Source organism: Aspergillus affinis (genome assembly GCF_023601865.1).
Source record: "Aspergillus affinis strain CMG 70 chromosome Unknown NODE_124_length_105727_cov_84_656186, whole genome shotgun sequence".
Classification (NCBI taxonomy): Eukaryota; Fungi; Ascomycota; class Eurotiomycetes; order Eurotiales; family Aspergillaceae; genus Aspergillus; species Aspergillus affinis.
In genome coordinates, this window is record NW_026515905.1 from 47685 (window position 1) to 69267 (window position 21583).

General features: G+C 51.1%; 10 protein-coding genes across 10 annotated transcripts; 3 read left to right on the forward strand and 7 right to left on the reverse strand.

Annotated features, from left to right (window-relative positions):
- Positions 1 to 44: 44 nt before the first annotated feature.
- On the forward strand, positions 45 to 1271 carry KD926_001242 (40S ribosomal eS26 domain-containing protein; the record flags this gene model as incomplete). The annotated part of the gene is made up of 6 exons (XM_053104933.1): positions 45 to 94; positions 159 to 301; positions 355 to 391; positions 581 to 708; positions 966 to 1068; positions 1166 to 1271. The coding sequence occupies 6 exons, from the start codon at positions 45 to 47 to the stop codon at positions 1269 to 1271; spliced, it is 567 nt and encodes a 188-aa protein (XP_052951835.1).
- Positions 1272 to 1907: 636 nt separating this feature from the next.
- Positions 1908 to 4340, reverse strand: KD926_001243 (uncharacterized protein; the record flags this gene model as incomplete). The annotated part of the gene is made up of 1 exon (XM_053104934.1): positions 1908 to 4340. The coding sequence occupies one exon, from the start codon at positions 4338 to 4340 to the stop codon at positions 1908 to 1910; it is 2433 nt and encodes an 810-aa protein (XP_052951836.1).
- Positions 4341 to 5316: 976 nt separating this feature from the next.
- Positions 5317 to 6153, forward strand: KD926_001244 (uncharacterized protein; the record flags this gene model as incomplete). The annotated part of the gene is made up of 1 exon (XM_053104935.1): positions 5317 to 6153. The coding sequence occupies one exon, from the start codon at positions 5317 to 5319 to the stop codon at positions 6151 to 6153; it is 837 nt and encodes a 278-aa protein (XP_052951837.1).
- Positions 6154 to 6379: 226 nt separating this feature from the next.
- KD926_001245 (lanthionine synthetase C family protein) lies at positions 6380 to 8186 on the reverse strand (the record flags this gene model as incomplete). Its single annotated transcript, XM_053104936.1, has 4 exons — positions 6380 to 7188; positions 7241 to 7254; positions 7314 to 7866; positions 8009 to 8186. 4 exons carry the CDS (start codon positions 8184 to 8186, stop codon positions 6380 to 6382), a joined length of 1554 nt encoding a protein of 517 aa, XP_052951838.1.
- A 981-nt stretch (positions 8187 to 9167) lies between these two features.
- KD926_001246 (translation elongation factor EF-1 alpha) lies at positions 9168 to 10789 on the reverse strand (the record flags this gene model as incomplete). The annotated part of the gene is made up of 4 exons (XM_053104937.1): positions 9168 to 9259; positions 9315 to 10470; positions 10568 to 10697; positions 10785 to 10789. The coding sequence occupies 4 exons, from the start codon at positions 10787 to 10789 to the stop codon at positions 9168 to 9170; spliced, it is 1383 nt and encodes a 460-aa protein (XP_052951839.1).
- A 1508-nt stretch (positions 10790 to 12297) lies between these two features.
- Positions 12298 to 13331, reverse strand: KD926_001247 (DNA-directed RNA polymerase III core subunit RPC11; the record flags this gene model as incomplete). Its single annotated transcript, XM_053104938.1, has 5 exons — positions 12298 to 12452; positions 12512 to 12738; positions 12802 to 12851; positions 13067 to 13243; positions 13317 to 13331. The coding sequence occupies 5 exons, from the start codon at positions 13329 to 13331 to the stop codon at positions 12298 to 12300; spliced, it is 624 nt and encodes a 207-aa protein (XP_052951840.1).
- A 250-nt stretch (positions 13332 to 13581) lies between these two features.
- Positions 13582 to 14248, forward strand: KD926_001248 (ankyrin repeat-containing protein ANK1; the record flags this gene model as incomplete). Its single annotated transcript, XM_053104939.1, has 3 exons — positions 13582 to 13593; positions 13649 to 13826; positions 13923 to 14248. The coding sequence occupies 3 exons, from the start codon at positions 13582 to 13584 to the stop codon at positions 14246 to 14248; spliced, it is 516 nt and encodes a 171-aa protein (XP_052951841.1).
- A 751-nt stretch (positions 14249 to 14999) lies between these two features.
- Positions 15000 to 16169, reverse strand: KD926_001249 (MAGE domain-containing protein; the record flags this gene model as incomplete). Its single annotated transcript, XM_053104940.1, has 3 exons — positions 15000 to 15619; positions 15702 to 16074; positions 16143 to 16169. 3 exons carry the CDS (start codon positions 16167 to 16169, stop codon positions 15000 to 15002), a joined length of 1020 nt encoding a protein of 339 aa, XP_052951842.1.
- A 669-nt stretch (positions 16170 to 16838) lies between these two features.
- Positions 16839 to 17443, reverse strand: KD926_001250 (putative pathogenesis associated protein Cap20; the record flags this gene model as incomplete). The annotated part of the gene is made up of 2 exons (XM_053104943.1): positions 16839 to 17330; positions 17393 to 17443. The coding sequence occupies 2 exons, from the start codon at positions 17441 to 17443 to the stop codon at positions 16839 to 16841; spliced, it is 543 nt and encodes a 180-aa protein (XP_052951843.1).
- A 2825-nt stretch (positions 17444 to 20268) lies between these two features.
- Positions 20269 to 21214, reverse strand: KD926_001251 (60S ribosomal eL27 domain-containing protein; the record flags this gene model as incomplete). Its single annotated transcript, XM_053104944.1, has 3 exons — positions 20269 to 20652; positions 20891 to 20946; positions 21187 to 21214. The coding sequence occupies 3 exons, from the start codon at positions 21212 to 21214 to the stop codon at positions 20269 to 20271; spliced, it is 468 nt and encodes a 155-aa protein (XP_052951844.1).
- Positions 21215 to 21583: the final 369 nt, after the last annotated feature.

A 21583-nucleotide genomic window follows, 5' to 3' on the forward strand; every position in this document is an offset into this window, starting at 1 on the left:
GGTTCGGGGCGCGAACTATTGGCTTGCGGTCACGAGAATCCCAAATGGGACCACCGTCAGGTAAACACAATACCCGTATTGGTACAGGAGTCCCGTAAGGCCCCGATCAAGGTAGCCTGAGGCTGTCAGGCATCAACTGACTAATGCCAGGCACTCAGGTGTTCAGGTGTCAAGGCATCCAGACCGTCACATCCCGTGACCGTGACCCTCAGGGCTCGCTTAGCCGCACACAACCTTGAAACCCGACACAACTCTATCACGAGAGTCTCCTGCCTCCCGACAACCAACCCCGACAAGCCAAGTACGCGCCTTCCCTCTTCTCCCGGACTGAACATCTCTAACCCTTCGCCACAGAGAAATCCGTCAAGATGGTCAAGAAGAGGGCTAACAAGTAAGGACCGACCCCTTCCCCATTTCATGCCGTCCGTCCATGTTCTACCAATATCGACCACGCCAACGGAACTATGAACCACAAGAAAGAGGCCGATATTTACATGGCCACGGATTTGAGATGGCCGCGATTTTTTTTTTTCTTAAATGGGAACATGAAGAACTAACTGGTGTGCTTCTTTCTCTACAGCGGTCGTAACAAGAATGGCCGCGGCCACGTTAAGCCCGTGCGCTGCTCCAACTGCGCTCGCTGCGTCCCCAAGGACAAGGCCATCAAGAGATTCACCATCCGCAACATGGTTGAGTCCGCTGCCATCCGTACGTTCGAGCCTATTCCTGCAATTGATTGAATCCCACCGTCCATCGCGCGCGCTGTTGTTCCGAAAAGAGCTGGAGTCCAATCAACCACAGAGAGAGGAAGATTGAGGAGATGAATGAGGAACAGGAAATGACGACTAGACGACTTCATGGAATCAATGGAATTTCACAGCCGCACCGCGTGGACGCCTTCCGATGGGCATTGCGAATTCCAGAGCAAAATCGGGCTGACTTTCGGATTCTTTCCTATCCTGCAGGTGATATTTCCGACGCCTCCGTCTTCACTGACTATGCCGTCCCCAAGATGTACCTGAAGCTGCAGTACTGCGTCTCCTGCGCTATCCACGGCAAGATTGTTCGGTACGCATCACCTCCCGGCTCCCTGCAAATTCCTCCCACAACTTTCTTTGGGAAGATCACACAAGATAAACAAAAGCTGACGGTTTGTGCTTTACAGTGTCCGTTCCCGGGAAGGCCGCCGCAACCGTGCCCCCCCTCCCCGTATCAGGTACAACAAGGACGGCAAGAAGCTGGCTCCCCCTCAGGCCAACAAGGCTTTGTAAGGAAGGTTAAAACAGAGAAGAAAAATGGAATGATTTTTTAAAAGGCTTCTGTGTGGCTTCTTTTCGTTTCCTTTCCTTTTTGTTAAGAACTTGAACAAACTTTCTTACTTGGTTCAAATGGAATGAACGGGTTTCAGTTTCGGGGTTGAAGGCTTGCATGACGGGTCGTCCGTGGGCAGGAGACGATATTAAAACGAAACAAGACATTTTAAAGATCGGTTTGCCCACGCTATGAAAAATGATAATGAGTATCTTCCACCGTGGAGGACTCGGGACGGTCTGGTGGACTCGGTCCCGGCGGACTGGTTTCTTACCACTTGCCCTATCCCGAGGCCTATGTATGTACCATGACGGATGACTCTGGCGACAAACAAAACTTCCTCGCCAAGTTTACGATTGAAAAAGAAAATGACAAAACTATGGATTCAACAATCGACCCCGCCTCGTAGCATTTCCACTACATCATCTTGCCCTGTGCGGAGTACTTAGGCCCACACCATTAGGCCTGAATTTCTAGTCATCCATTGCTGGGATCTATCCTCGATCTAATTGAGTGTAGCACATCCATAATACGCTATTCCATACAGGAAATAGTTCAGGGGTACAGAAGAAGAACTCTTATGTCCATCTTGCTCGTCAAGGATACAGATACCCCTTCTCGAAATAATTCCCATACATATCCACCACGCCGCTCCGTCCCTTGGGCGCGGCGTTTCGCACGATCTTCACTTCTCCTTTCCAATGCCCTTTCACGAATTGGGCCATGGACAGCTGAGCCGTCGAGACCACTCCGGTGAACCTGATACTTGGTGATGGAGATACGGATCGAATCGATGATGTCGAAGGCGAGAGCAGTGACGCAGACCCTACAGTGCTGCGCCGTTTCCGATCCCGCCGTACCACTTCTTCATATTCCACCTTCTTTGCCCGTCGGAAGGCGGCCAGTTCGGCGACCAGGTCCACTTCTGGCTCCTCAACTTGTGGTGGATGTGTGCCATTAGCAGCCATGTCCCTGCTAGTGACATCGGGTCGCATGTGCTTCGGCAGCGAGGAGTTGCGATGAAGCAGGCCTGGTGAGGAGGATATGGAGGTGGAGTCCCCCGAGTCATCTTCGGGCATCAAAGTAACCTTCTCATTGAGGGCTGCCATCGGGAAGTACTTGCCCGGGTCGTTCTCAGGAATACCACATTCAGTCTCGTCGAAGAAGCTGAAATCATCCATCGATGCTGTCCACAAATTTTCGAGGTCCCGGTCCCCTGTGGTCGACTTGGACGTCCCGTTGTGGTAGCTTGCGGGTTTCCACGCAGTCAGTCTGGCAGGGCCAGTCAGTTTCTCTGTAGGGGAAATCTCAAGCACCAGTCGTCGTAAAGCAAAGAGTGACCGGGATCGTTCCTGCTCGGCCTTCACCCGATCCCGCCCTGGAGGGAGCGAGTAATCAGAGCCTGCTTGAAGAGTGGCCAGCAGCGCCTCATTAGAACATGCGGTAATGAATCGGATCAGAGATTTTAGGTAGGGAGAATTTGCAGGCACGTGGGATGGGACATCGGTCAGAACCAGCGTCTCGAGATGAGGAACATGAGAGGGATGCAGGTATGGAAAGCTGTTGTCTTTGTGATCACGTCGCGGGAGCGATTGGTTTTTGGGTCTCTTAGAGAGTAGCTCTTGAATCATTTGGCCTCGAGGGTCATCCATTGATACAGGCGAAGTACATTGAGGAATTGCCCCGGCCTGCTCCGGACTGGTTTCTGAGTCCGAAACAGTCGATAATGAAAGGCCACGAGCAACTCCGGGAGATGGTCCGTCCTCGATGATTTCTGGGGCAAAGATCGAACCGCGTCGACGCAAAGGTAATGGTTCGTCTTCATAGATATTTGGCTGGCTAGGCCCATTTACGGGTCTCTCCGATGATGGTGGAAGCGGAGACCCTTCGAGCTCAAATATTGGGGCCTCTTGAGCGGGGAGTTCATGAATCTCATTTGCAGCATCCAGCTCTACATCCGCTTGTTGTTCCGCGGTGTCGGTCTCAGTTTCGGCTGGGAGTTCGGGCAAAAGGTTGTTCAGCGAAACAGACTCTTTGTACGGGTTGTTATTTGTGCAGATGGCATGGTGTGCTCTCAGATACGTCAGATTTTCTCGAGCGGCAGATCCAAGAATCGGTATCAGTTTTTCGGCTCCAGGAAGTTCCTGGGGACCTTCGTGGGGCTGTGAAGGTATGGAACTCGGCCCTCGAGTGAGAGATTCCACGGTATCGACCGTACCCACGTCGAGCACATGCAGCCTAGACGAAGCTAGGAGACTTGCAGCGCCTTCCACCGTAATCTGGTTGTCCGCTATATAGAGGTGCGTGATGCCACTGTGTGATAGGCCCTCAACCCACGAGCGGCCCGTCAGGGGCTGCGTCAATGCTTTCATAAACTGTTCATCTAAGGCGGAGGAGCTCAGCCACTTGGAGTTCGAGAACGATGGAGTCAACTGAGGGAAAGCACAAATTGTCCCCGTATTTGTCACTCCTGCACTAGAATCGATCGCAGCGTCGCCCGAGGTTAGGAATGAGGCTTGCAACAAAGATCGCACGGCCATGTCAGTCAGCATGTTCTCGCGCAAGTCTAAGAATCGGGCTCGCAACCCAACAGCATTGGCTAGGAATTCCGTATCGGTATCCTTCAGACCTATACCTCGTAATTTTAACACCTGGAGATGTTCCAATTGAGATAACGAGGATAAGACCATACGATCTCGGGCCGGCGTGGTATATGATAAATCGAGGTACACCAGTTCTGAGAATCTCAGCAGTGCTTCCGCAAGGCCCTGTGACGTCGTGTTGGGCTCCCGGTCCGCAAGCAATAAACGGACGCTATATGCATTGGAAACAGCGGTATCGGCTTGTTGTTCATTCCGAGTAGTACCTTTCAAGGCCATCATTGCGTTGTGATCGAAGAAAGGTAGTTTAGATACAATCAGTGACTGTAGGTTGGGGAGATAATGGAGGACCTCCTTCAGCCACTCGGGTCGTGGGCCTCCGTATATTTCAGACAGAGCCGGTGGAAGGTGAAGGGTGTGCGTTAGCATGCGCACTACAAGTCTTGCATACTTCAACGTCCTCCTAAATCTCGTAAGAGCGACTGTGGTTCAGAGTTGTTTATTAGTAAAAGACACGGGATCGAATGAATCTTTTGAGTCAACTCTTACCATATACAGCATCATTATCGGTCCCGAAATGAGAGGCAGGATCCCCCCAAAGAAAAGGCATGAAGAGTCCATGCCATCTCTGACATACCAGGGCAGCCGCACATAAGTCACTGGACGGGATATAGCGAGCAATAATAGACCATGCATCTCTCGTCGTTGCCGACTCATACGAGGGAGGCACAATATCCATCTTTTTTTTTCTATGTCGAATGAAGTGGAGAATTAACAAGAATTACCGTAGGGCAGCATGACAGCGTAAGATTAGCGACCGAAAGTGCCTTTCTAGCTTCAAACGACGTCACGTCCCGAGAAGCTCTGCAACTAAACAAGTAGTGGCAGAGATGGTCGTCCTTGACGGGAAGCGGACTCGGTTGAGCTAAGAAAATGGCCCCCAAGACGTCCATCATCACCAGGATCGACTTAGCACTGCCACTACTCGTGTTCCCAGCGGACGCTCATAGGCTGTGGCGTGTCAACCACATGGCACGGAAGGCGAGGGATTCAAGAGCTGGTAGAGGGATTTGATAGGTAGGTTCTTGGAATTTAATAACAGAGGAAATCAAAATGTGAGTCCTCTAATAACTATCTCCTAGGAATTGGATTGTATGTAGATGGCGATAAGGAGTACATAACTACAGTGGGGAGTAACTTAACTAACTTAGATCTACAGTCGCATTACATAAGGCCCAGGGCTCTCACATGACGTCACGCCTCGCATGCAGCAAACAAACCAATTGCCCAAAGCTGACGGTCAGAATCTCCTCTCTTTAGAGCCCCCCCTCTTTTTGCCAGGCCCAAACCACCCTCAAGGCCTCTTGTTTCCCTGTCCCCGAGTCGCCTTGACCAGTTGCCGAAAATGGATGCCTGGCAGCGGAATATGCGTATGATCCATCAAATCAGCGAGTTTGTTGACTTCGATTCTGCCCAATCCGATTCGGTAGCCGATTTTATTGCGCTTATCCAGGCGACGCGGGAGGGTCTCACTCAGATCGATGATGACTTCGATATTCCCGACTCTCAGATCAACACTTTGTTTCTGACAAAGCTAAAAGTGCGGCCCGAATGGGACGACTGGGCCACGGCGATGCTGCGGGATAACCGAATCAACGCCCCGAACCCCGAGCATAGGATGACGTTTCAGGAGCTCGCGAAGCTAGCCATCGATCACGAGAAGGTCATCCGAGGGGCGGGAGGGCGACTTGAAACCCGAAAGGTTTTGCCTGCTGAACCGCTCCCACCCGGGCCACCACCACCTCCATCCAACATCCCCACTGTGCCAGAGGAGGATGTCACTCAGGACGACATCAATGCCTTCGTGGTGCAGCAGATGAGCCGTGATGGTGGATACCCCCGTCGTCGGCATACTGTTCGGGGACACAGTAAGAAGCCGAGTCAGGAGGAAATCAACGACTATGTGATCCACCAGATGCGCCAGAACAACGAACCTCAGAAAGCCAGGAATCGCAGCCAAAGTCAGCCAGAACCGCGAGCGCAGCAGAATCCCTCTTCCAAACCGACCGGGGCGCGCTGCACCTTCTGCGGCGATCCGCATCACCAGACGAATCATTGCTGGCGTCGCTGGAGGGTTGCTGTGGAGGCACCATCGGGCAACTTCATGCCAAAACGCATCGAATATCGAACGGAAATTCCAGGTCATCCGCCAATGTATCGAACAGGGTTTACTTTATACTGAAGTCAGCTGCTCCTTGAAACCAACTCTTTTGGGGCAGTGATTGGATTCTAGGCCAGGCGCTTGGGACTACGTTCGTTTCTTTTTTCTTTCAATGTTGCCAATGTCTGATGCATAGCATGTATATATCCCATATTTCCTAGCGAGCTGAGCGTGAAAATTTGACTATATCCCCCTCCCATTTGTCCTCCCGATTTCTTTCTAATCGCCTTCTTTTATCCCACCTGTTCTAGATCAAACCAGTAGGTCTATGATAAGCGAGGGTTGGGAACCCTAGTTGGCGACTCTCGAGCCCTTGAAAGACTGAATCTCGCTTGAGATCAACCTCCGAGCAAGGCCCCTGCGCTGTCATTTCTATCTTTCGTAGTCTCGCCTGGATGGCAACGCAGGCATCCGCCCAGGCACAAACGGTGCCCGCCAACCCTTCCGTCAAGGAGAACGGATGGTCGGGAAGCCGATAAATATCGGAAGACATGTCATAAGGGGGTGTCTCGCGCGAGTGGAGCAAGAAGGCTAACGCTCGCGACAAGAAATAGTCGCCGGTCAGTTCATGCTCAGTGGACTTGTTGTCCGTCATCCGAGTCCGGTCTACGTAGTTGCGCTTTGCGATGTGCATCGTGTCGATATCATATTCGAAACTGTCGTGCAGAAGCAGCCACGGCCATGCATTCCCGGCGATTCCGTGACAGATGCCTCCACCCTTCGAAAGTAGGCCTTCCTCCCAGGTTCTCTCGCTCGCCAGCCGGATGGCCTCGTCCCATGTAGGCTCCCAGAAGTTGGAAACCAAGTATGTGTTTCTCCTTGCGCAGGCCATGAGAAGCAATACTCCAGGAGCGCCATGGCAGATCTGGACAAAATGAGAGGGTCGATGAGATGAGGAATGGCGAGAGGGTATGGCCGTAGGAAGGTGGCCGCCGTTCGCAATGCATAGTTCACATACACCGGTGACGGTGCCAGCCAGCCAGGAGAGGTAATCCCGTGAGATGCCATCGTTCAGCTCCGATGCCCTGCAGGCAAGAAGGACGGCGAGAATACCAGCTATGGGAGAATTAGTTCCATCCTTTTCCCGTGCAATTGCGAATGTACATACTCAGTCCATGAACCCTAGATTATTCACCGCATTAGTACTTCCTACGTCGAGCGCTGTATCTCCGGCCACTTACAGTCCCAAGCCGTAGTGGCCTTCCATCCACGTCCACATCAGCGGAAGAGCTCCCTCGCTGCCATGCTTCTCAATGTGTTCTTTCCGGCCCTGTCTTCCGGCGTCAACTATCGCATCGATAAGGCTAGGAACAGCGTCAAAGACAGGCTGCAGGTAAGCCGTTTTCTGGCCATCGAAGTCATGCTCTCGAATATTCAAGATCGCCCATAGCAACCCAGCCCTACCAAACAAAACCTCGTCTCCACCCATCATCCGCCCTCCATGAGGAACAATAGGACCATTCTGAAGGGCAACATTGACCGCATCTTGTAGAAGCTCGACATCATCCACATTAACTTTGTGACCATAGGAACCTGCCGTTAAGATGCGCATGACAACCGCCGTTAGCGGAGAAGACGAGCCGACGGGCGATAACCTTCCCGGTTGGAGTTTGACTTTCGGTCCTTGGGATGGGATTCTCTCTTGGGCGATTCCACAAAAATCAGTCGGCGATTCGTCTTGCACTCCCAGCGATGCACGTTGTCGATCGAGTCGAAGGAAAGCGAGGGCGATTCCTTGGACATGTGCGTTAGCAGAGAAACGCTTTAGTATGTACATATAAGGAACATTCAAAAAGCATCTGCAGCTCTATCACACTCGACCACCAAATCCATGCCACCCCCACCTGCCATCAGAGGCTAACGCGTCAGAACATACCTGCAGGCCCTGTATACAGACCAGAGCTGCCCCAGTCCTCTGAAGGGGGGCTTTCCTTCTGGATCACATCAACACCCCGCCGTACGGCCACAAGTAAGTCCTCGAGCGTTTTCTGTAGCTTCTCTGGGGTGATATCGACAGGCTCGAGGGTATTCGCGTAAAACTGAGGCCGACTCATGATGGCAAGGTTTGTTCTAGAATACCCCCGTCAAGATCCACGGTGCAAATGAAATCAAGGACTGTTGGAACTTGAGAATAAAAAGAAAATCGTTGGCGGCCCGATCGCCGCCTTTTTTACAATTAGGGGCCAAAAGAGCAATGGGGATATTATATTCGTGCCTCAGGCTAGAGACCATGGGTATAGTGAATACTGTTCATAGTGACATCATCATGAGAACCGACTGATCTTGATGTTACGTAGAAAACCGGCAATTGCCTCTGGCTGAGCGTATATTTTAAGTTACGTATGGCTTCTTTCTGTTTGTCTGTCTCGTATCTGGCCCGTTGCCTACAATGTTAAAACAAAGGGGCAGCAGATATTATGGACAGCTACTTACCGAGGTAATACCCGAGAAACTATATATATCAACCAAGATCTGCTGACAACTAGCTTCGTTGATGGAAATTCTAGACAAAATCTCAGAAACTTCCAAGACAGATTCATCTTTTGACACCGGCATGATATATTGCGAAGTTATTCCACGACTTCTACTTGGTTGAATTAATGATGGCGGGGTAACAGACTTGGGTATCCTGAACTCCTCCAGCAGGCCAGGATAGAGAATAGACCTTCTCAAGATATCTTTCCTCTTGAGATTATGCTCTTCCATGGGATATGAGAAGGTTGGCCTTGGTGGACCTAGGGGCTCTGGGGTTGAGTGCGATGGCCACTGAAATATGAGTTTACAGTGTGGGCTGAAACCCGCACGGAATCAGGAAACACCAAGGTTGTTAAAATAGGACTTCACCAAGGATTTCAAGAACATAGGATGGAGAACTCTACTACTCAGCTGCAGGAAAGGTTTACAAGTTTACAAGTGAAGGACAAGAGTAAGAAGTTGCATGAAAGCAATCAGAAATTCATTTCGTGTATGCAGGTGTTCTACATACTCATATCTAATTCCATTCCGGTCTTTTATTATCAACTTTCGTAAATAATTTATTTCTTGCCGGCCTTCTGGGCGGCCTTGGTGACCTTGCCGGAAGAGGCGGTGGCCTTCTCGACAGCCTTGATGACACCGACAGCGACGGCTAGAGGAATATATTAGTAAAAATGTTATGGTGGGAGGCTGAATAGTCAACTTACTCTGACGCATGTCACGGACGGCGAAACGACCGAGAGGGGGGTACTCAGTGAAAGCCTCAACACACATGGGCTTGGAGGGAATCATCTTGACGATGGCAGCATCACCAGACTTGATGAACTTGGGAGAGGACTCGACGGACTTTCCGGTACGGCGGTCAATCTTCTCAAGCAGCTCAGCGAACTTGCAAGCAATGTGGGCAGTGTGGCAATCAAGGACGGGAGCGTATCCAGCGCCGACCTGACCGGGGTGGTTAAGGACGATGACCTGGGCGGTGAAGTTGGCAGCGCCGGCGGCGGGGTCGTTCTTGGAGTCGGAGGCGACGTTTCCACGGCGGACTTCCTTGACGGAAACGTTCTTGACGTTGAAACCAACGTTGTCACCGGGGACACCCTCCTTGAGCTGCTGGTGGTGCATCTCAACGGACTTGACTTCAGTGGTGACGTTGGCAGGAGCGAAGGTGACGACCATGCCGGGGGAGATAACACCGGTCTCGACACGGCCAACGGGCACAGTTCCAATACCAGAGATCTTGTAGACATCCTGGAGGGGAAGACGGAGGGGCTTGTTGGAAGGACGGACGGGGGGCTCGATGGCGTCGATAGCCTCAAGGAGGGTCTTACCGGCGACCTTGCCGGACTTGCCTTCCTTCTCCCAACCCTTGTACCAGGGGCAGTTGGGGGAGGGCTCGAGCATGTTGTCACCGTTGAAACCGGAGATGGGGACGAAGGGAACGGCCTTGGGGTTGTAGCCGACCTTCTTGATGAAGCTGGAGGTCTCCTTCACGATTTCGTTGTAACGGTCCTCAGCCCACTTGCAGGTGTCCATCTTGTTGAGGGCAACGATGAGCTGCTTGACACCGAGGGTGAAAGCAAGCAGAGCGTGCTCACGGGTCTGGCCATCCTTGGAGATACCAGCCTCGAACTCACCAGTACCGGAGGCAATGATGAGGATAGCGCAATCGGCCTGGGAGGTACCAGTGATCATGTTCTTGATGAAATCACGGTGACCGGGGGCATCGATGACAGTGACCTCATACTTGGCGGTCTGGAACTTCCAGAGGGCAATGTCAATGGTGATACCACGCTCACGCTCGGACTTCAGCTTGTCAAGAACCCAAGCGTACTTGAAGGAACCCTTTCCGAGCTCGGCGGCTTCCTATAAGGCAGAGCAGTTAGTATGCATGATGTGAAGTGGAGGTGACACCCGCTAAGGCTTGAAGTGAGTCCCCAAAGAGGAGTGAAGTGTTTCGTACCTTCTCGAACTTCTCGATGGTACGCTGGTCAATACCACCGCACTTGTAGATCAAGTGACCAGTGGTGGTCGACTTGCCGGAATCGACGTGGCCGATAACGACGATGTTGATGTGAGTCTTGTCCTCCTTACTGTTGAGAGAAAAAAGAAATCGTTAGTCTGATGATCTTCTCGACTGGTCCGATAGACAGAGCCTTCGTCGGGATGATGGAACTTACCCCATTTTGGCTGGTTGTGCTGAACTTTTGTAGTTCTTTGTAAGATACTAGAAGAGTTCTGGAAACTTGCTCAGATACTACGGCTTGTCGCGTAGAGGTACTGAGCAAAGAGGTAAGTTAGAAGAGGATGAATGAAGAAAGAAGGAGGAGAGAGAAAACCCAAGCTGGGAGGGGGATGATATACGTACTGAAGCGGACGGGGAGGGAAGAGGAAAAAGTCTGTGGGAGGGGAGGAGGGGAAATCCTTATATGGAGGGGCAAGCGAGCAGTTTGCTGACTAAGTTAGCGGGCGGGCTCAAACCCTTGGCGAGGGGCCCTTATCATTGGACATGGAGGGGTAATGCCCCACCATGCACTGCGGGACCAGCGCAGAATCTTCACGGCGGAGTCGGGCGATTCTGCCTTTGTTGCGCTGGTGATCCTACTTTTTTTTTTTCTTGGGTCCTTGGGTCCATCTCGCTCGGTGCGTCGACCTCCTACCCCACTACGGCCACCTTACGGAGTTCAATGAAAAAATTTTTCTTGCCTGGTCCTTCGTCCGAGTGGATTTTGGACTGGAATACTGGGCATCAACGCAGAGGTGGGCTGTTTAGTTTCGAGCATTCTACGGATGTTGGCCTTGTTTGCAACAGAACCCCGCGGCTGCGAGCTTTTTTTATTTGTCCGTTGACGGTCAAATTAATTTTGCCAAAGCAGCGGTGGCATGCGCCCGCTAGATCCACATGTGGGATTTTTTTTTTTTTTCGAGGTATGAGGTCAACGTGCTCCGTAGTTGACTTTTCTACGTACACCGTAGTAAACAATAAGATAATAATAATAATAATAATCCTCAGATAAAAAGGCGAAACACGAAAGAAAAGACTCACCAAATAAAAGGGGCGAGAAAAAATATTAAAAACTGAAAACAAAATAGAAATAAAACATAACAAAACAAAAGAAAAGGCTGGATGGGCGCTTACTATCCAGGTTCTGGCAAGGTGGGATGTGTCTTTTTCTTTTCTTTCCCTGGCTCTTCCCGCCATGATACGCATACCTATCCGGGAGGCAAAAAAAAAAAAAAAAAAAAGTTTTTCTCCGGTCCAGACGCACACGCTTACCACGGTTGTTCACCCAATCCAAAATTGATGATTATCTGCCGCCACTAACAGAAAAAAATCTGACGCTTGATCTGACTTTCTACTAGCTAGTTAGTAACTCCGTACGGACTACGTAGCCACCTGGATCTAGATACTATACGGAGTAGGCAATAGGCATAAGACTTATCATAATAATAATGTTGATTATAACAATTGAGGGGTATCTCTAAGCTCCGTGTAAATCACACCCAAAACCCGACACGCTTTACGAGCAGCTCCTCCGATCCAGAAATTTGTATATTTATTTTTTCCCACCATGGCTCTTGATGGTTGTCCCTCAATCACCGTTATAGAGCCGCAGTATAGTTTCCAAACACGAGGGTCTCAGTTTTCTCTCCATCGGGCACCGCACGACGTACACTGTTCGCAATAATCAATCAGTACATGCGGTCAATGCAAAGCCTACCCGCATGAGCTAGACTGTAGGAAGCACCCACCTTCAAGAATGTAGTCATAGGTTCATCGGCACTTCGAATCTGCAGCTGGAAAAAGTATGCACGGTCGCCATTGCAGTTTTCTGCGGGGCATTGCGCTGTAAGGGAGGAGTCAGTCCATGCTTCCCAGACACGTCGAGAACCTCAGATAACTTACTGCCTATGCTATCTGCATTTGCAAACTCCTCCTTGCCTCCGAAGACATCCTCCACTTCTTTCTGCTTCATGGGCGTTTTCTCATACCAGCTCTGTTCGAGAACGTATTGATAAGGGCAGGTGCGGCATTCGAATCGGTTAGCTCCGAGAGGGTGTCTCGACGTCGCTTCCCCTCGCGAGATGGTCAGCGCATTGCTGCAGTTGGGACAGACTATCCAATCGATCAATCTGCGTTAGCGGTTCCATGTTGAAGCGAAGGGTATGGATTGGGTGTTTTCCGCAAAGACTCACAAGTCAAAGGCATTTTTTATTTCTGCTTCTGCTTGAAAAGGTTGTAGTAACTGGATAGTACAGTCCGTCAATAGCAGAGCGCAACAAAGCTTGTTAGTCAGGTATGGAATAGCAACAGTTCATATATCACACATCACTCGCATGAAGTGACGGGAAGACCATCTGTGCTTGCTTCTACTGTCGTGCAGCAAGGGTGCATGCGTCTCTCATTCCTGCCCTTATCAAAGACGCCACACGCAGTTGGCGGAGAGAAAATCGGCCTCACCGCCTTTACCGCCCTACCGCCCTCCCGCGCGGCTTCCGACCATTGGACGCGGGGCAGGCGAGGCGGAACGGGACAACTGACCTTCCGAGCGGGAGCCGTGCGGTTCTCCGACTGGCAGCGGGGGTCGATACTGCCCGTTCCTAATAATAGGTAGAAGGCAAAGCCGTTATTGAACCCCTGGGAGGTCAGACCAACGACGAGCTGCTAATCTCCCCCCCCTTTTGACAGGCTGGTACGTATACGCGGTTACCGGGTTTTCGATCATGGGCGCTTGTCCTCTGTTATCATTCAGGCCTACGTTTACTTACCTCCTATTTCAATAGCCCGTGGTTTCCGGTATTCCCGCCATAACACACACCGTCTCCTGACCACCAACTACCTCTTCGACCCGAACCAGACCCATACATTCCGATAACTGTTTGATACTATCTTGCATCTATTCAGCTTCTAGCGTCGATTTCAGAGCGATCTCGATCCTTGCTCCTCTAGCGACTCTCTTTGTTTAAACAGCAACCATGGCGGACGATGTAAGTCTTGCTCTACTCCGTTGTTTGGCTCCGGAACCCGGAATTGATCGGTTAGGGTGCCTCTCCTCGTGAGCTGGTGGTGGAAGCGTGTCGGCGGGACCAGCCCCATCTGATCGAACAAGTCCTCGACGGCTTGGAGGGGAAATCAAACGAACAAGTGGCGGGGTTCTTCAACGGCGTGACGGACCCGTTAGGGAACCACGCCCTGCACATCTGTGCGACATACGGAAGCTGTAAGTCTTGCAAGTTCCAAGTATCACAATTATTTTACGCCTACTTGGCGGAATCGATCGGCGAAGGGACCCGGAGCTAACTGGCCGTTATCGCAGACGACACCATGGATTCTCTCTTCGACATCCAATATTTCGAATGTGACCCTCTCACTCGCCTCGATAAAGACACCCCTCTCCACGTCGCCGTGCGCTTCGCCAACGAGAAGGACTCCGAACTAGGCCTGGAAATGATCAATATGATGTGCGAAGCCGGATGCGACCCGCGGGTCCGAAACAAGCACGGACAGAAGCCCGCCGACCTTGTGTACAACAACCAGGAGATCAAGTCGGCCCTACAGCGGGCTGAATACGTCCTCGCCGAGGGTCTGAGAGAAGGCACGGACAACGGCTCTGCTCATGGCAGTGCCAGTGACAGCGAGTAAACAAAAAGAATACGGAGACCGTTGATGTCAGTCATCTCGTGTCACGTCTTCTTGTTCTTCTTTCCGTCCGTCTACTTCCTTGTCCTCTCCACCCATAGATATACGACCGTGATGAATGGCCATTTTTCTTTCCTTTCTCTTTCGCTATACATAACATTCAATGGATTGGTTGAATCATATTTCGGGCGTTGATATTATGTTGATATCAGGTGCGAGTTCCTGGCTGTATGTACTGTAGCATAGGCAATACATCCTTGGCTATATATTCTTGAGATTGCTGCGTCACATTATTTATTTTGCGTTGAAATCATGTAGGGAAATCCGGTCAATCACGTTAATTGAATAGTAAACATATATCTCCGGGTCTTATTCCAGCGTAAAGATATATATTTCGCCAGTGTTCACGAGAAAGTCAAGGCATGCCCTAGGCATATTGCTTAGTATGAAAACATCTCAATACATAAAAACTCACACTCGTTAGCCCCAAGAGTTAGAAAACCAACTTTATGTTGTGTTTATGTATAGCTTTTACTGACCGCTGTCTAAACATAGCCTACCTAAATACTCTAGACCCACCATGTTCTGAACTTACAAAGTTTTGCTAAAGTAGGCACTAACTTACCTCTGGTTTCTAGTAGGAGATAGTGTGTAGTTTATACAGCAATCTTCATCGGTCATCCAAGACACAATAAATGCTAGTTAACAAGGGTATCAATAAAACACGTCTAAATACAACATATCGGCCAGCAGATCAATCACTATCTTCCTCCTCTTCGGATTCCGCCGCCTGTCGCTGAGACTGTCGTTGCGTTTGTCCCCGTTGCGGCGTGTTTGCCTCGTCAGCCCGGTCTTCGTCCACTCGCCGCGAAGGTTGCCGGAGCCCAAGACTCCTTGCTAATCGGAGCTCGAACTCCTCCGTCCGTGCCCTTTCGGCGGGAGTTATGTCCTCCTCTTCAGGATCCGGGCGACCATACACCTGGCGCACCAGACCGGCCGCGCCCTGCACCCCAACCTCCATCTTGCCCCGCGGGCCGACCATGTACTCAATCACTTCTTCGCCGCCGTCCATCTCGCGAACTCGCAGGAGATAACCTTCTTTGCAGAGGCGCTGCAAAAGCCGGTCTGTGCGGTCGATGGGCGTGTACGTCTCGGCATTCGTCCGTCTCAGGTACCGGTCGAGCTTCTGCTCGGGGAGAGAGCCCCCATTGAGTAGAACCAGGGAGATAATGAAAGAATATATTCCGGTGTAGATACCCTCCATAGGCGCTTTGGTGGGGGGCAAGACTTCCGGCTTCCGATAAGCGGCAGGGAGCGTACTAGTCAGGATCCAGGACTTGTTTGTCGACGAGGGACGTTCGACTTTTTGGGCCGCTGGATTGAAGGAGTCAATAAAAACGACGGCGCATAATCACTTGATTAAATCAAAACGCGGGAAAGCAGGAAGAGTGCGCACCTCGTCGCTGTTGAATGGACACCTTCTCCTTCCCCGGCAGCTCGGTCAACTGCATCCCGAACGTCGTCCGTAGAGCCTCCTGTGCCTCATTGAACACCGTCTTGAACTGTCTCGATCCCTGCTCCCCCAGGACCTTGGCGCTAATGTCCGTTCTTCGGATCGGTAGTCGAGAGTATTCGCTTGCCAGCGCTAAGCGCACCAATTTCTTGACCATCACGTCCGTGCTGCTCGGCGCACACGCGTCGTCTTCATCCTCCTCGTCGTCGCTCTCGGGCGAGGCAATCTCTGTGCGCCTGCGACGGCGAGCATTTGCGGTCGAGACCTGGGTATCTGGTTCGGCGGAGCTAGAGTCTTCGCTGGCAGGCTCTGGTTCCTGAGTCGGCGATCAGAGTTAGTGACATTTCTTTGTGGTCTTGTCGGGGAGAGGTGGGAGGGACGTACTGCTCGACGTTTGCGAATAAGAGGCATCTTGGGATATTTGAAGGAGGATGAGAGAATATATTAGAGCAGCGTGTTGAATCTATAGGGTCGATGACGATAGCCGCAAGGATAGTTTAATCGACGTTAAAAGACAGAAGACCGATCTATCTCAAAATGAATTGATTGACGCGCTTGACGCGCCGGTCAAAAGTGGACTGGCCCAACGTGATTTAGCCAGATTGGGAAATCACATGTTTTGCCAAGGGCAGAATCACATGTCAAATCTGCAGGCATCAGTCGACGGGGGCGGAATTTAATCAAAAAGATATCATTTCCAGGTTTCTTCTGCTTGGCTTGGGTGACCCCTGCAGGAGTGAAACAACTCACATGTCAATTGACAGCGTTCAGGGAGGGCCTGAAGCAAGTAAGAATTAAGCAACTTGGGATCATTACTGCTACCTTACACACCCGGGATAATGCCTGGCAAATCATCAATTGAGAATTCCGAACAGAGAGCTACCTTGGAACGCCAATAAGCTTGTGAAAATCAAAACACCCCTGCTTTCTCATGGCTTGAAAAAATGATAAGGAAAAAAAAGTGAACGATCAAAGGAGAAGGGCCGGCCAGAACCATAACTTTCTAGAGACAAAAACACAGCACCCACAATACTACCCGCCCTGGAAATTTGAGGCTGCGCCCGAATGACTGACGGGCGTCTAGCCATCAGTCTGGTCATTGACGGCATCCTTGACCTGCGCCTTTTTCTTCTGTAGCAGAGAGCTTAGGTAGTCCAGCGACTCCTGGCTCAACACCAGACCGGTGGTGATCAGGGCCTTGCCGCTCGCCAGAGGTCCATCACCGCCACATTTCTTGTACTCGGAGCCGTACAGGTCGAAGAGATGTACCTTCACATCGCTGGCCAAGCGCACCGGGTAATATGCGCCATCCTGGATCGTCGTCTTGAGGGTCTCCGTGTCCTGCGTGATGAAGGGGAACGTCGAGTCAATCTTGGTCAAACTCTTGTCACCGAGCGAGTCGACACGAGCAACGTAGGGAGCGACAAAACCGTAGGGTTTGGATAGGTAAGGAAGGAGCGGTTTGGCGAGACGGATGTATCCTTGATCGGCAATTTCCAGGTACTTTGCGCCGATCTTGTTGCTCTTGAGCACGATGATTGAGTCGGAAACCACAGGGTACGACGCCAGGTGCTACGTAGAAGGAAATGTCAGCCGTTACACCAGGGTTCGGAAGGATGTCCAGCGGAGCTTACGTCGAAGAAGTAAGAGTGAGGCTGTTCGCCGTTAACCGAAGTGTCGCCCATTTCGTCTTGTTTAGCGTGCGGCATGTGGTTCTAAGGAAAGTACGTTAGATTGGGCCGAATGAATTGGATCGAGAAGGTATAGATGGAGGGGGGAGAAGAAGAAGAAAAAGAAGAAGAAAAGAAAGACCTACATGAGGGGGATGTTTGATCAGAAGCAACTAAAGTTCAAGCTCGAGGAGAAGTTAGAAAAAAAAAAAGTTCGCTGTGGACGATGGTGAGAGCAGCAGACATGTGAGATATTAATATAGTAGCGATAAAAGCAACGAGTCGCGAGACAAAAAAGGGGGAAAGAAGAGGGAAGAAGAACAGAAGAAGGCAGACAGGGATGTTCCGATAAATAAGATGCAGCCAACGGTGCTTCTGGAGAGCCACTGCGTTTCTGACGCCAGCGTTGGCACGCATGTGATAGCGGGCCGTCTGCCTGCATCGCAGAGGTATCCTCCAGTACTACGAGTGCTCCCAGAGCTACCAGGGCTACTAGCGGGATCATATCATATCATAATCATCATTATCATCTCATCGGGGGCCTGGAACTCCGGCCAGAGAGATAGTCGACCCAAGAACCGACGGCAATTCGTCCCATTCGTCCCATTCGTCCCCGAAAATCTGCATCTAGCGAAGCTGGAGGGGACGTTGCGTTCGGTCCTCCTTGTCTCCCTGCCCAATGATTCGGCCACGCCGGGGCCTGGTCGTTTGGGAATCACTTCCCGAGCAGATAAGTATCACCGAGTTGTTTGATGCTTTGGCTGCTCTTTTTATTATTATTAAATTTTTTTTTATTGTAAAAATGGATATTTTCATTTTTCTTGGTGATCAGATCTGAGGTTCATCTGAGTATAAGTCGACGCTAGCATCGCACCAGGTCCGATCAGTACGAGGCTGGACGGCGTTGCCAGTGGCGAAGGAGGCTGAAGTATGAATTAGAGAAAGATGATTTCGGAATCGCAACGAATGGTGGGCTGATGGCATGTGATTGCGGGTCTCCAAACCGCCTGTCATTTTCGGTGTTCTTTTTTTTAACGGATTTAATTTAATTTAATTTTTAGTTTGATTTTTGCCTACATTGTATATTCAGTTGTCTGTCTACTTTCACCATCTCTTTTTACTTTCTCTAAATAAATAAAAAATCCAGTCCTAAACGGGTAATTCCTCGTTGCTACCGTACAATCCCAATCAACGGGACTGCAACCTCAAGGTCCCTCCTCCGCTTGGGTCAATTCGTTCTTATCGCTGGGCGCCAACTGGGACCGGCGGACTCTCCCCTTCCCTGTCGCTCTCCAGCTATGAAACTCGGACTAGATAGGAGACACTAAATTCAACAAAGAAGCCTGGACCTCGTCCGGTGGCGTCTTGACTCTTTGACACTCGACAGGTTCGACGGTTCCCCCCCGGTAGATCCTTCGCCTGCAGCTCGCGTTGAGCCTTTTTTTCTTTGGCCTGAGCGTTTTCCCCTCTTCTTCCCCTCGGGTTACTATTCCCATGAAGAGGGCAGATTCCTCTTCCAGAACCCCAGAGGCTCTCCTGCGTGCCTCGTACTTTTGTCGGCGTTCTGTCTATTTCTTCTCGTCGAGCCGCTCCTTGTTCAGTCTGATGTGCTTTCGGTATCCACAGTTATTTGCCCATTCGCAATCCCGCTGTCGAGAAAATCCCTGAATCGCATCCATGATTAGTTATCTAAACGGTATCACAATATGCACACTAATTTCTGCTAACGCCTGTTTTAACCCGGTTGTGTAATGGATGAGCTGTACAAGTGGTCCGGAGCTCCGGATACATGTGGAACATATATTGCGACATGGATATGCACTTTCGTTCCACCGAGGAAGGAGCCTCGCGAGCAACTGCATCCAATGCGAGCATAAACCCAATCCAAATCATTATGCCACCCACTCGTACATACAAACGCCGACATGGCGACGATCTTTATATGCCTGGAACCAACAGGGGCGGAAATACATGATCTGATTCGGCGGACGGAGGGGGTTTCTAGGGGGAAAGACTGACAAAGACTGGCAATGCAGCAGTCGCAGTAGCTCATGTACGTCAAAGGCCGACGAATACGACGCCGTTCCAGGGCTGGTTCTACAACTGAATCTTGTTGAAGGCGAGCCGCTCCGTGCCGTCTACGCCCATTTCGCATGCATAAGCCATAGGCCGGTCCGTGATGGCTGGAAGCGCCGTTGACGTTGGCGAGTACGAGGGCCATAAAAGGCCATGACTGAGAGTCCGCCTGTACCCCTCCCTGCCATTCGGCTATCCTGTTTCATGCTTCCGAGATGGGCGTTGGATGCGGAGATGGGAAACTGCGTGATGCGGGGACGGTAGCGCCAAGAGACGTGCCTCTGGGACCAGTGCAGTCCAGGCGCCATTCGAGACCATCCCACTCCATGCGACTGGACGAAACGTGGGCTTGAATGACTCGCGCTCCGATTAAGTTGAAATGAGTGTAGTTGGGATCGAGGATGTGGCACTGCGCTGGCAGCCATCGACGCGGCAATGATGTGAGCCCAGACGGGCAACGTGACGGCGAGTGGTTAGAAGACACAAAGAAAGATTTTGAATTTGTTCATATTTCCATTTCATTTCGAGGTTGCCAGTTCTGAGTGGCCTCCTTCATTAAAAAAAGAAAAATGGCCCAAGTCCTGGACTTGTACATCGATACATCCCCAATCCTTCCTCCAGCGATGGTATACGTTTTCCGGTCATCCCATGCTCCTGAACCGAAGTGCTCGATGCCTTTTTATTCCCTTTGCCGCATCTAAGACCTTGCGCGCTCAAAACGACATAACGCCCAAAATTACCCCGTTTAGAAACCTGCGAAAAAGTTAGCCCTGAAGTCCGCGATCGATTAACGCCCGGAACGGGTACGTACGAAGAGGAGTGAAGAACCAGCGGTTCTTGCCGCTGGTGTAGCGGTCCTCAAGAGCCTTCTTGACGGTCTTCTTGGCGTCCTCACGCTGCGAGACTTCCTTGAAGGTGTCGGCAGAGACGGCACCCTTGAGACCCTCAAGCTCGAGAGTGTAACGGGTGGGCATCAGGTGGTTGTAGTTGACGACCTTGATGAAAGGCTTGACCTTGCTGCGCTTCTCAACGGTCTTCTTCCCCATGCGGCGGGTGACCTTGAGAGGGTAACGCTCGATACCGGCAACGATGGCGTAGGCGAAGGGGTGCGCCTTGGAGCCGGTGTCGTTGGGGTTGATGATCACAACCTGTAGATTCCGAGAAGACCCTGGTCAGCACACGTTCCACCTATTCTTGAGTCCATCCGCATTCTGCATCTTGTATTCTTCCTCCCAGGCTCCTTCCACCTGTTTCTGGTCTTGCGGTTGATATCGATAATCGCTCATTCTCGAATTCGTTTCTTTCTCGATCGGTTGTAATCGCTTTCCCTCCATTCTTTCTATCTCGCCGGGGATAAAATCAAGCGGGTTCTCTTGTGAGTCGTACCTTCTTACCGGCGTAACGGCCACGGGTGATGATGGCCACACGGCCCACTTTCATGACTATAACAACATTCCGTCAGTATCAAATCGCAAGAGAAAAAAATTCCGTAGAATCGAGATGTAGCGGCGAACAACTAACACTTCATTGTGAAAGTCCCGGGGAGCGGCAGGTCGATGGGGTGGTTGTCGATGTGCTTCGGTCGAGGAGAAGGTTCAGTTCTTTTTTTCGCTTTCGAGTGCACAACGACACGGGATCAGGGCAAGCGGCTTTGTGTGCCCCGCTCTCATTGGTCGACTTACCGACTGTCCAGCGGCGGGTAGTGACCATACCCAAAGGGGAGAGTTCCCCCATACAGCCTAGCGCCCGAGATGGCGGAGAAACGCGACCCCGGGCAGAGACACTCACCGCCCAGGTGATGTCTGTTTACCGGACAACCAACGCAGCGTCGGTTGCTATGAGAGTTGCCTTGATGTGTACGTCGGAGATTGGGCCGGGTTGCAATTGACGCCCCATGAGCTACCGTGCCTTGCGGCGTGGATCTCCACTCTGATGTTTTCTTGATCTGTCCGTGCTACTTATTTGAATGATAATCTACTCCGGAGTTCAACCGCCTTTTCCTCCTTCCTTCCTGCCTGCCTTGCCCCATCTCCGTCGCATTGTTGTGAGCCCTTGGTTGCCCTTGCCCGGCATCCATCT